Here is a 13,721-nt window from a genome sequence, read left to right as displayed (position 1 = left end):
GCCGAAACGTCGTGAGAATTATTTTATTATGTTTTCTTTTTTTTTATTTCCATTCTACGTGACTTTACCGAAAGAACCAAGAAGATGAATCCCTGCAGTCACGAAAGCTTTAAATCGAAAGGTAAAGAAATCGCTTAAAATAATGTATATCTTACCGGGTTAAGCCCACTGAGAGACGTTTGCTTTTTTTTTTACAGAAGCAACCTGGCCACAAAAGGGTAGCTCAACGATGGGGCTCATCACCACGTGGCAATTTCTAGTATCAAAATCATCTCAATTAAAATCTAAGCGCACGTTCCTAAATGTGGAGGGGAAAAAAACGGAGGACGTGGCTGGAGAGAGACGCACACTTAAAATCAGTTCATCACGGCGTTTGTGCGACAGTTCTCAATGATGCAACACAAAGGAAACGCAAAGATAGTGTAGCGTGCTAACATGATGATGCAACACACAGGAAACACAAAGATAGTGTAGCTTGCTAACATGATGATGCAACACACAGGAGACACAAAGATAGTGTAGCTTGCTAACATGATGATGCAACACAAAGGAAACACAAAGATAGTGTAGCTTGCTAACATGATGATGCAACACAAAGGAGACACAAAGATAGTGTAGCTTGCTAACATGATGATGCAACACAAAGGAAACACAAAGATAGTGTAGCTTGCTAACATGATGATGCAACACAAAGGAAACGCAAAGATAGTGTAGCTTGCTAACATGATGATGCAACACAAAGGAAACGCAGAGATAGTGTAGCTTGCTAACATGATGATGCAACACAAAGGAAACGCAAAGATAGTGTAGCTTGCTAACATGATGATGCAACACACAGGAAACGCAAAGATAGTGTAGCTTGCTAACATGATGATGCAACACAAAGGAGACACAAAGATAGTGTAGCTTGCTAACATGATGATGCAACACAAAGGAAACACAAAGATAGTGTAGCTTGCTAACATGATGATGCAACACACAGGAAACACAAAGATAGTGTAGCTTGCTAACATGATGATGCAACACAAAGGAAACACAAAGATAGTGTAGCTTGCTAACATGATGATGCAACACAAAGGAAACACAAAGTTAGTGTAGCTTGCTAACATGATGATGCAACACAAAGGAAACACAAAGATAGTGTAGCTTGCTAACATGATGATGCAACACAAAGGAAACACAAAGTTAGTGTAGCTTGCTAACATGATGATGCAACACAAAAGAAACACAAAGATAGTGTAGCTTGCTAACATGATGATGCAACACACAGGAAACACAAAGATAGTGTAGCTTGCTAACATGATGATGCAACACACAGGAAACGCAAAGATAGTGTAGCTTGCTAACATGATGATGCAACACACAGGAGACACAAAGATAGTGTAGCTTGCTAACATGATGATGCAACACACAGGAAACACAAAGATAGTGTAGCTTGCTAACATGATGATGCAACACACAGGAGACACAAAGATAGTGTAGCGTGCTAACATGATGATGCAACACAAAGGAGACACAAAGATAGTGTAGCTTGCTAACATGATGATGCAACACACAGGAGACACAAAGATAGTGTAGCTTGCTAACATGATGATGCAACACAAAGGAGACACAAAGATAGTGTAGCTTGCTAACATGATGATGCAACACACAGGAAACACAAAGATAGTGTAGCTTGCTAACATGATGATGCAACACACAGGAGACACAAAGATAGTGTAGCTTGCTAACATGATGATGCAACACAAAGGAGACACAAAGATAGTGTAGCTTGCTAACATGATGATGCAACACAAAGGAGACACAAAGATAGTGTAGCGTGCTAACATGATGATGCAACACAAAGGAAACACAAAGATAGTGTAGCTTGCTAACATGATGATGCAACACAAAGGAAACACAAAGATAGTGTAGCTTGCTAACATGATGATGCAACACAAAGGAAACACAAAGATAGTGTAGCGTGCTAACATGATGATGCAACACAAAGGAAACACAAAGATAGTGTAGCTTGCTAACATGATGATGCAACACACAGGAAACACAAAGATAGTGTAGCTTGCTAACATGATGATGCAACACAAAGGAGACACAAAGATAGTGTAGCTTGCTAACATGATGATGCAACACAAAGGAAACACAAAGATAGTGTAGCGTGCTAACATGATGATGCAACACAAAGGAAACACAAAGATAGTGTAGCTTGCTAACATGATGATGCAACACACAGGAAACACAAAGATAGTGTAGCTTGCTAACATGATGATGCAACACAAAGGAGACACAAAGATAGTGTAGCTTGCTAACATGATGATGCAACACAAAGGAAACACAAAGATAGTGTAGCGTGCTAACATGATGATGCAACACAAAGGAAACACAAAGATAGTGTAGCTTGCTAACATGATGATGCAACACACAGGAAACACAAAGATAGTGTAGCTTGCTAACATGATGATGCAACACACAGGAAACACAAAGATAGTGTAGCGTGCTAACATGATGATGCAACACAAAGGAAACACAAAGATAGTGTAGCGTGCTAACATGATGATGCAACACACAGGAAACACAAAGATAGTGTAGCTTGCTAACATGATGATGCAACACACAGGAAACACAAAGATAGTGTAGCGTGCTAACATGATGATGCAACACAAAGGAAACACAAAGATAGTGTAGCTTGCTAACATGATGATGCAACACACAGGAAACACAAAGATAGTGTAGCGTGCTAACATGATGATGCAACACACAGGAAACACAAAGATAGTGTAGCGTGCTAACACGGCCCTGGCTCTGTGCCCGGGGGAGCTGTCACACACACACCTCTTGAGGCTTTATTAATAACAATATGGACTTAAAAATTACGGTCAAATGCGTCATTATTTCATTACGCAGATGTCACCGTGATGCTTCTCCCAATGAGTTTTAATTTGGTTTGCACGCTGGAACTGTGTTCACCTTTTGCTATATTTAGTCAAACCCAGGACTGCCTTGAAAAAAGAAAACTGACTAAATTTTCAAACGACAGAACCGATAATAGTAGGCGATCGCTTACCTAGATATGATGAGACAACACGAACTCTGCTCGTAACGATGATCCCCGGTTTCCCGGTTCGTAGTGTGGTGCGCGCTAACCACGGCGCCACATCTCCGCCCCGTGGCCTCTTAGGCGTTACAAAAAGCTTCGTCTGTCCGTACCATCAAGGTAGTAATGTCACAAGAGCGGCCTAATTGAGTCCCCGACCACGATTAATCAGATTATGGTGATGCCGCACAATGGCAGAGGTGCACACGCGCAAAGTACGGTCGACTCGATTATCCGCGTGCGGTTTATCCGATTTGCAGATGAACCCCGCGCACCTGAGATTTTGACATGAATCATAGAATTTCCACTAAGCCCAAATTAATAATCTAAAAACAGTTATGCTTTGTTATTCTTGGACATGTTTATCACAAGTCATGTGCTTAACAAATATGTGCTCCTGTTAATCCGAAATCCACGTGATTGCCTCTGCAGTACAGTAGTTGCATATATTGACAACAGTGGGTGGCGGAGTTGGATTGATGTTGATTGGCGTGGCTCTGCTGTCATCCACTTAGTGGGCCGAGTCTTCTGCGTGGGAGCAGGAAAGTGACATTATCACTGAGCATGCGCATCCATCATTCGATCCATTAGTATTCGTTATAAATTGATACCTATATTAGTGGTTTTTGGAATAGAGATCCGTGGCAAATGGTTATATTTTTGGATTATCCGCGGCTATCCCTCCCCATCATTAGCACGGATAATCGAGAGCTTACCGGAACAAAAAACGCAACACATTCTTCGATAACACTGATCTTAAAAGGACACACACACACATATATAATAGGTGACTATTTCGGGCAATACTCCTTCACAGCGCACAGAGAGAGACTGGGCCTCTCTGTGACTCCTACTTCTCTGGCCTCTCTCCGCGCTGTGACGAAAAGAGCCATTGGCCCCGAAACGTCACGAAATATATATTTTCTTTTAAAGGCCACAGCGTTCTTGACTGTGATCACTTTATTTTTATAAAAGCTTCAGACTTGCGTCAAACAGCTGTTCCAACACACAGGCTCCGCACGAGTCTTTTTGAACTCGCTCATGGCCATTAAGTATGAAAAATACATGGCCGTTGAGTATGAAAAATACAAAATAGGGTTTAACCACTTTCTGGTGTTCAAACACCAAATAGAAACCTTTTGCAAGGAACCATGTCTGCATTAACCGCATGTACTTGTGGTAACCATGCAAACAAACATGCTCTGATAATATATGTCATTGTCTTTGAAACTGATTGGCCTACACAAGAGATCCTTCTTTAGGGCCTAGTCTCACCAGTTTCAGACTAGAGAACAACGCCAGAAGGCGAACAACACAAAGCCAATGCCACTATCAGGGCATTTATAACTCGGGGTGAGCAGCAACAAAATGGGACCTTTTTTCCAGTACCAAAGTGTGAAAAAATAAGAATAGGTTTTACCCTTTCTGGCAATACAACAGCTGTTAAGATTTCGATTTAAAGCTTTCGTGACTGCAGGGATTCATCTTCTTGGTTCTTTCGGTAAAGTCACGTAGAAGGGAAATAATGAAATAATGAAAATAAAACATAATAAAATAATTCTCACGACGTTTCGGCCACAATGCAAGCAGCCGTCCTCAGGTGAAGAACAGGTCTGTCGAGAAGATTCAGACTCTCTTCTCGACAGACCTGTTCTTCGCCTGAGGACGGCTGCTTGCGTTGTGGCCGAAACGTCGTGAGAATTCTTTTATTATGTTTTATTTTATTATTTCCCTTCTACGTGACTTTACCGAAAGAACCAAGAAGAGCTGTTAAGGTGTTCAAACACCAAACATAAACCTGTTGCAAGGAATCACGTCTGCACGAACCGCACGTACTCGTGTTGAACACGCAAACAAACGTGGCCGTTAAGACCGCGACCCCCAACAAATTGGGGTTTAACGCAAATCGACAAAAAAAGCGGCGGTCGCACGCGTCGAGCCCCACACACTTTGTGGTGGTGACGTGGCCCAGCGCTGGCGCTTTTGCCGCTCGTTGCAGAGCTTCGTAAGCAAACACAAAAGATAAAGGGTCCCCGTGCAGCCTCTAACGAACTGTTGGGGGCAGTGCTGTTTTCCGCTTGTTGCAGAGGCTTGCAAGCCAGTCCTGGTGTGGACTCTGGCATGTGTTAACCGTACAAATACGCTCTGTCTGTTTCACGGTGGACGTTAAAAGATCACCCGGCGTTATTGGAACCGGGTAGGCCCTTTTTGCGTAGTCCAAATTTTACGAACTTGGAAGCATTCTCGCAAAAATCGCTCAATTGGGACCACGCTTGGCAGCAGTTGCTCCCTACCGGCAGACCATATGCGCTACGAGAACAGTTGCTGCGAATACAAAATGTGCTCAATTACTCATAATTACCCGTGTGTACGTGCACACACCTGCTGCCCCCGGAATCACTCCCACCACATTGACTCACCTCGATTTGAGTTTACGCACCTCCGTTGCCAATCCCAGCCCTGGGGGGAGGGGGGGGGGAAACGAAGCCACCCAGGAGTGTGGTTCTGACGCCGGCGCGTGCGCATAGGCCGGCCCAAAACAGCGTACAGCAGAGCGCGATGCTCCCGTCGTTCCAATGCGGGTAACAGAGGAAGCTGTGTCTGTGCACGTCTGTGCTTGCCCTCTCCCTGCAGGTAATTGGGCTGCTGGATGTCTTCACACCTGACAAGTCTCTGGATGTATTCAACGACATGTGAGTTCCCTGCCGTGTGCGCGCGTGCACACGCATGCACCGTACGTGCTTGTGTGTGCGCGCATGTACGAACAATAAAAGACCGATTCAGATAATGGTCACCGGCGTTGGCCGTAGTCGTGCGGGCCGCCACTACTCTACCGCTCCCCACTCTGGTCACAACAACAAAGACAAAGATCCCCTGTGTAGCCTTTAACAGACTGTTGGGGCAAGTGCTGTGAGCGGGGCTATCTGTTGAGGCCAGCACAACACGCCAGGGTGTGGGTGGCCACACCTGTCCGCATGCGTCATCTCCCCAGTGCCAATATTTACACACCACGCCACCCAGTGACTCTTTTAAGGCCGAGTCGGCCTCGGTGAGGGCCCAGGACCGGGTTCAGATATTCGTCAGCATTGCTGGCTTCAAATAGGGGTCGCTGGGTTCATAGCGTAATGCTCTAACCACTGCGCCACCTCTCCGCACGCACGTACATGCGTATCCGTACGCGCTGAGAGTGTCAGGTTTCAGGTACTCGTGATTCGATGAGTTGTCACGAGTCAGGATATCGAAACGTGCATTGAGATTGTTTAGATAATTTTGCTGCTTTAAATGTCCACTTTGTTGAGCTCTCATTTGTGGCCAGGTTGCTTCTGAAAAATAAGTTAACACTTATTTTGATTGTGTTTGTGTGATTTGTTTACCTTTCTCGTACTTTGCACTACTATTGTATTTTTGTACTGTTTGTTGTTGCAACGTTCTTACCTCGTGCCCCTACTGGATATCTTTGAAAGAAAAGTTTATAGCTCATCGGATTCCTCCAGTATAAATAAATATTCTGATTCAAGTGTCGGTTATGTTTGTTATTGTTTCGTATCGCTCATGTGGATCGACTGTCGCATCGGTTCCATCTAGTTTGGACAACCATCCCTCGATTTACGAACGTTCGCTTGAGGAAATTTTGCTATGACGCGATTGACAAATTACGGACAAATTTCGATAAGTGAAAAATCTAATTTCCGCGTGAACGAAACTTCACTCCGGCACACCGCCATGAGATCCTCAAACGAGAAACCGCCCGGGAGGCTGTGTCATCATCTGTCCACGACATCGTCTTCATGGTTTTTCTGCAGTGCAACAAGTAAAGCCTCCACATCGCCTCTAGAGTCATTCGAACATGCAGCAGATCTTTTGGCGAGTTCCCTGAAAAGTCTACTCTTGGTTCTTTCGGTAAAGTCACGTAGGTGTAAAATAACATAAATTAAATCATGACGTTTCGATCGCAACACAAGCAATCATCATCATTAGTTTGAAATTAATAATTGTTCAATCGTTTTCATATTTATGTTCTCTATTACTGCTACTTCCATTTTTATGTCGTCAAAAGTGATAAAGTCGTTTTATCCTTAGGGTTTGGAGTAGAGTTGGAATTACTGTCTGAAACGAGTCCCTAATTTTACGGATTAAATTAATGGGAAAATCCATTTCCGACTTACGAAATGGCTGTGCGCGTGTGTTTTTTAAACAACACACATCCCTTTCGAACAGCCGTTTTGTCAATCCGTGCTGTGTGGATTGCGGTGCTTAGTTACACCGTGTTATTGAATTTTACCAGGTAAGGCCCCACTGAGCCATGTAGCTTCTTTACCAGAAGCCACCTGGCCACAGATGATAGCTCAGCGATGTGGCTTTTCGTCATCACGTGGAAATTGATAACAGCAGCAGCGAAATACTCTCAAACGCGTGACCTTGATTCTAAATGTGGAGGGGGGAAAACCGGAGGACCCGGAGAAAAATCTACGTGACCACGGGGAGAACATGCAATATGCCAAACTGATCGGTGTAACTTGGTGGAGGTACAGCCCATAGATGAGGGAGCATAGAAGTAGAGTACAACAATGTATTTAGCTTCACTGCCCTCTCCTGCCAGCAACCTAAGCCCTGCTTGTACTGTCTGTTACGCTCGGTAATATGCCGCTCATCCAAGAACCATCCAGGCCCAAGCTAATTCGCTGTTCTGATATCTAACAAGATGGGGCGCTTTCCGGGCGTTTTGTCATTCGCCACATTTTGTTTCTCGTCTGTCTCGTTTGTTTGCGCTTATTTAGTCTGTCCGCCTCAGGGGTTACGTTTGCAGAAAATGTGAATAATTACTTATGATGCGCACGACTCAATGCCTACATCATGAGAAAAATAATCTGTCAACAATATAATAATAGGGTTTTCCCCCTTTTTTCTGGCAACAAATCTGAAACCTTTTTACAAAGAATCATGTGTGCATTAACCACAATACTTGTGGTCAAAATGCAAACAAACAACACACTATGATAATATTTGCATTGTCCTTGAAAGGTTTCAGTTTTGTTGTCAGAAAAAAGGGGAAAAACCCTATTATAATATTTTGGTGCTGGCAAAGGAGGTTTAATTATGTAAATCTATGAACAGTTACATGTCAAGACCAAAAAAAAACCATAGACAAAGATCCCCCTTGTAGCCTAAAAAGACTATTGGGGCAAGTGCAGTTAGCGAGCACCTATGAAGGCCGGCACGGCATGCCAGGGGGTTGGTGGCCAGCATCACGCCCTGCCGTCTTAATCTCCCCAGTGGCGATGTTTACTACACATCGCAACCAGGTGCTCATTTGAGGCTGAGTCCACCTAGGGGAGGCCTAGGACTGGTTCAGATAATGATCACCAGTGTTGGCCGTGAATGGGAATCGAATCCGAAGCCGCCAGGTTCATTGTGCAGTGCGCTAACCGCTACACCGACGCTTCCCAAAACCACACACATGCACACACGCATATGTGTGGCGGCTTCCCCTCTAGACTCGCTCGACAACGCTCGACAACGCGCGTGTTGTCGTCCCAGGTACCTGGTGACGCACCTGATGGGCGCCGACCTCAACAACATCGTCAAGTGCCAGAAGCTGACCGACGACCACGTGCAGTTCCTCGTCTACCAGACCCTTCGCGGCCTGAAGGTGAGCGGCGTCCTTGCACCGGGCGGGGGGGAGGTCGTGCCCAGGTGCGCAACCCTGCCCAGGGAGGCGGCCCTGCCCAGGGGAGAGCAGTTGTGCTCATGGGGGCATCCCTGCCCAGGGTGAGTGCCGTACTTGCCCAGGGGGGGTGGGGAGGGGGGAAGCCATGCCCCGGGGATGGCGGCCATTCCCCGGTAGGCAGCCGAGCCCAGAGGGGGGCGGTCGTGCCCAGGTGGGCAGCCCTGCCTAGGGTGGCCGTGCCCCGGTAGGCAGTCCTGCCTCGGGTGGCCGTGCCCTGGGAGGCAGCCGAGCCCAGAGGGGGGCGGCCGTGCCCGTGAAAGGCGGGTGGGGAGGGGTGATTCTGTACCGGGTGATGGTCCTGGCCAGTGGGGTGGCGCGGTGCACACTTGGCAAGATGACAAGCTCGCCACGCGCCACACACTGCGCACGTCAGCCGTGACAGTCAATATGATGAAACCGCGAGAAATGTTGTCAATACCATGCCCTCAAAAGTTTATGTTCTTTGTGCTGATGCACCACTGCCAGTGCAGTATCACAAACAAAACGAATTGAGTACTCTATTTTTGCTTCGATTCATACAATTCGGCATAAATCATTCCCACACATGAAGCTGAAAACGTGTGTTGACCCAGACCCGATGTTCACATGGGTTAGCGGATATCATGACTTCCTATCATCATCATCACCACCACCATCATCATCACCACCACCATCATCATCACCACCACCACCATCATCATCACCACCACCACCACCACCACCATCATCATCATCACCATCATCATCATCACCAGCACCACCATCATCATCATCATTACCACCACCATCATCATCACCATCACCACCACCACCATCATCACCACCACCACCACCACCATCATCATCATCACCACCACCATCATCATCATCACCACCATCATCATCATCACCACCACCACTATCATAATCACCACCACCACCATCATCATCACCATCATCATCACCACCACCACCATCATCATCACCACCACCATCATCACCACCACCATCATCACCACCATCACCACCACCATCACCACCACCAGCATCATCATCACCACCATCATAATCATCGCTTTTTGTTACCGCGTCACGCGGTGAATTTGCGGCGTAATGGCAGATGTCGGATATCCTGCCGATCGATTGTAAAACAAGAATTAACAGTAAACTCTTACCTCGAAACGATTTTATTGACTGACCGTTCCAGCGGCACCACTCGCGACGCTCGCCATCACGGCTCCGGCGGAAGGGAACTTCAATACGATTACGGTGGATCGGTGCAGCATCTGTGAAATCGTCAGCGGCAGAAGGCGTGAAGAGCCCCTCCTTGCTGCCGCTACTCGGAATCTTTATTAATTTGTCCTGGAGAAATTTTTCACATGTCCAGTAGCCACCTTCCTGGATGCACTTGTGTGTGTGTGTTGAACTTGGGGAGCGGTAGTATAGCGGTTAGCGCGCTGCGCTATGAACCTGGCGACCCGGGTTCGATTCCCGCTCACGGCCAACACCAGTGACGATTATCTGAACCGGTCCCGGGGCTCCCCTAGCTCGACTCAGCCTCAAACGAGTACCTAGTGCGATGTGTAACCACCGTCACTAGGGAGACAAAGGCGGCCGGGCGTGGTGCTGGCCACCCACCCCCTCGTGTGCCGTGCCGGCCTTCATAGGTGCTCGCTAACAGCACTTGCCCTTACAGTCTGTTAAGGCTAAATGGGGGATCTTTGTCTTTGTTGAACTTCTCTCGCATCGTGCATAGCCAACCGTGCTTATCGGAGGTGCGGGGGGAAGGACAACAAACAACACAAAAAACTGTGTTTTATAGAAGTGAGTTGTGAGTCTTGGCTCTAATAACCCCATGCACCGTGTTTTGTGTCTCCCTGCAGTACATACACTCGGCCGGAATCATTCACAGGGTGAGTCTCACTGCCTTCCATGTGCCAGCACACCAAACCCTGTACGGCGTACAAAACGAATCTATCCATAATAGAGGTTTTTTTGGGTTAAATTGCGTGAATATAATTGTGTCGTCAAACCCGCCACCACCCGACACTGCCAGTTAGTAAGGTTTGTCACGTTAACAAAAACGTGCCAATTAGTTGTTACTTCAGCGCATCCGGTGTGTTGGAGAGGGAAACCCACAACATTTACAATTAAAGTATAACGTTTTGCCAGTAATTACAACCAGCATCATTAGGCGACAGCGAGACACAAGGAGCCCGAAAGAGCCTCTCTAGAGCAGTGTTTTTCAAACTTTTCTCAGCTCTGTAGACCACTGTATAAACTATTAACTTATTTTTTATTTTACCAGCTAAGGCCCCATTGAGCCTTAGAGGGAGAGAACTCTTTTTTTCCAGAAGCAATCTGGTTTTCATAAATGATAGCTCAACGAATTGGCTTCTGATCGTCGCTTAGCAGCCAAATAACTCTATAAACACGTGACGTTGATTCTAAATGTGGAGGCAAAAAACCGGAGGGTCCTGAGAAAAATTGATGCTACCACACGGAGAGAGAGAGAGAGACATGCACACTCCAAATATACACGTGTCAGGGTTGGTGTTGAACCCACGTGATGCACCACGCTTCGAAGTTGACAGGGGGAAAAAGTACGGAACATAAAAAATATACACGCAACTTCGCCGATGCTTTAGAGGGGATGGGGAGGAAACTTACGAGGACTTTAATTCTAGATTTGAAGCTTTCGTGACTGCAAGGATTCATACTCTTAGTTTTTTCGGTAAAGTCACGTAGGTAAAAAATTAAATTAAAATTAATAAAAGTAAAACAATAAAAATCACGACGTTTCGGAGGCAACACAAGCTTCCATCTTCAGGTGAAACCGTCACAGCAAATATCTGTATCAAGTGAAGAGAAGTCCCAAGAGGCACGACCTTATATACTGGTTAAGGGGAGAGGAGCCAAGATGGGCCGCGGGAGAGGAGGAGCTGTGAGATGATCAGTACTGCTGCTGGAACTGAGCCTTTGTAATGTAGATGGCGGAAGTATATAAGCCAGCTTTTAATTTCATTTTTTACCTACGTGACTTTACCGAAAAAACTAAGATTACGAGGACTTTACCCGATGTTCGCTGTGGGTCCCCCGGGAGCAGCGCTGGAAGGGGATGGCGTGACCCTTGTAAGACTCTGCGCGGTATTCCCACCCCCTCCACCCCCCCAAGGATCTGAAGCCCAGCAACCTGGCTGTGAATGAAGACTGTGAGCTCAAGGTTAGCGGCTGTTGCAACAACAACACCTCCGACGACTACAGATGTTGTGCACTTCATATATATACAGTAGGCTCTCGATTATCTGCGCCCATGATGGGGAGGACAGCTGCGGATAATGAAAAATCGCGGATAATCCAAAAATATACAATTTTCCACGAATCTATGTGCCTAAAACCCACTAATGTAGGTACACATTATGATTGAGTTCAGTTTAGTTTGTGAATGAACGAAAACAATGATTGCTCGATCAATTCACGAGCTCGGTGATAATTCAACTTTCCTGCTCCCGAGCAGAAGACTCGGCCCACTCTGTGGACAGCAGCAGAGCCACACCAATCAACATCAATCCAACTCCGCCACCCCCGCTGTTGTAAAGATATGCAACTACTGTACTGTAGAGGCAATCGCGTGGATTTCAGATTAACCGGAGCAACGTATTTGTTCGGTTTAAGCACGTGACTTGTCATCAACATTTCCAAGAATAACAATGTATAACTGTTTTCTAGATTACTAATCTGGGCTTAAGGGACAATCCACGGGTCATTAATTTTTGTCAAAATCTCAGGTGCGCGCATTTAATCCGCAAATCGGATAAACCGCACGTGGATTATCGAGAGTCTATCGTACTTTGCGCGCGTGCACCTCTGCCAGTGTGCGGCATCACCTTAATCTGATGAATCGTGGTCAGGGACTCAACACGGCCACTCTTGTGACATTACTACCTTGATGGTACGGACAGGCGAAGCTTTTTGTAACGCCTAAGAGGCCACGGGGCAGAGATGTGGCGCAGTGGTTCGCGCGCACCACACTACGAACCGGGAAACCGGGGATCGTCGTTACGAGCAGAGCTGGGTTGTCTCATTATCTAAGTAAGCGATCGCCTACTATCGGCTCTATCATTCGATTATTACGTCGCTTTTATTTTTTTCAAGGCAGTCCTGGGATTGACTAAATATAGCAAAGGGTGAACAAAGTCCAGTGGGCAAACAAAATCAAAATGCATTGGGAGAAGCATCACGGTGACATCTGTGGAGCCTGAGGCTCACCAAGGAGGGTTCCTGCAGCGTTCAGATATTTGGGTAACCCTTGGGTGAATGTTTGAAGTGTGGGACAAAACCAGAGTGCCTGGGAGAAAACCCACAGGCACGAAGAGAGAGCACTTTTTTACTTGGCGAATGGTTTTTACACAGAGCACCAGATACACGGGAAAAATAAATACATAATTGCATGTATACGTCGATGTTATGTGATATAGGTCAGCACAAACAGGTTCAGTGAAGCCACCTGATGCACTACAGCCTCAAGGCCTTCTTTGTAGCCTCGTGGATTTTCCAATTTCACGAATCCGCGACCCACCAATCCTTCGCCACCCAGAGTAATGGATGAGTGGCGTGTGTGACCACGCTTGGCTCGAAACACGCGGAGTGCTTCTTGTTGCAAACGTACCACAATAACTCATACTCTTAGTTCTTTCGGTAAAGTCACGTAGGTAAAAAATTAAATTAAAATTAATAAAAACAATAAAATCACGACGTTTCGGAGGCAACACAAGCTTCCGTCTTCAGGTGAAACTGTCGCAGCAAAAAATCTGTATCAAGTGGACGTCGTGATTTTATTGTTTTTATTTTTTTTATTCATTTTAATTTCATTTTTTACCTACGTGACTTTACCGAAAGAACTAAGAGTATGAATCCTTGCAGTCACGAAAGCTTCAAATCTAG

General features: G+C 46.0%; 1 protein-coding gene across 1 annotated transcript in view; it reads left to right on the top strand.

Annotated features, from left to right (window-relative positions):
- The window catches only part of LOC144946222 (mitogen-activated protein kinase 14-like), a 43,283-nt gene that overhangs the window by 16,390 nt on the left and 13,172 nt on the right, over positions 1-13,721 (top strand). The window contains exons 3-6 of the mRNA XM_078875083.1: positions 5,726-5,784; positions 8,630-8,741; positions 10,661-10,690; positions 11,953-12,000. Of these exons, the coding sequence (XP_078731209.1) occupies positions 5,726-5,784; positions 8,630-8,741; positions 10,661-10,690; positions 11,953-12,000 (249 nt within the window). The remainder of the gene's footprint in view (positions 1-5,725; positions 5,785-8,629; positions 8,742-10,660; positions 10,691-11,952; positions 12,001-13,721) is intronic.

The sequence above is a fragment of the Lampetra fluviatilis genome, chromosome 40 (assembly GCF_964198595.1).
Source record: "Lampetra fluviatilis chromosome 40, kcLamFluv1.1, whole genome shotgun sequence".
Taxonomy (NCBI): domain Eukaryota; kingdom Metazoa; phylum Chordata; class Hyperoartia; order Petromyzontiformes; family Petromyzontidae; genus Lampetra; species Lampetra fluviatilis.
This window is presented reverse-complemented; position numbering and strand designations above follow the sequence as displayed.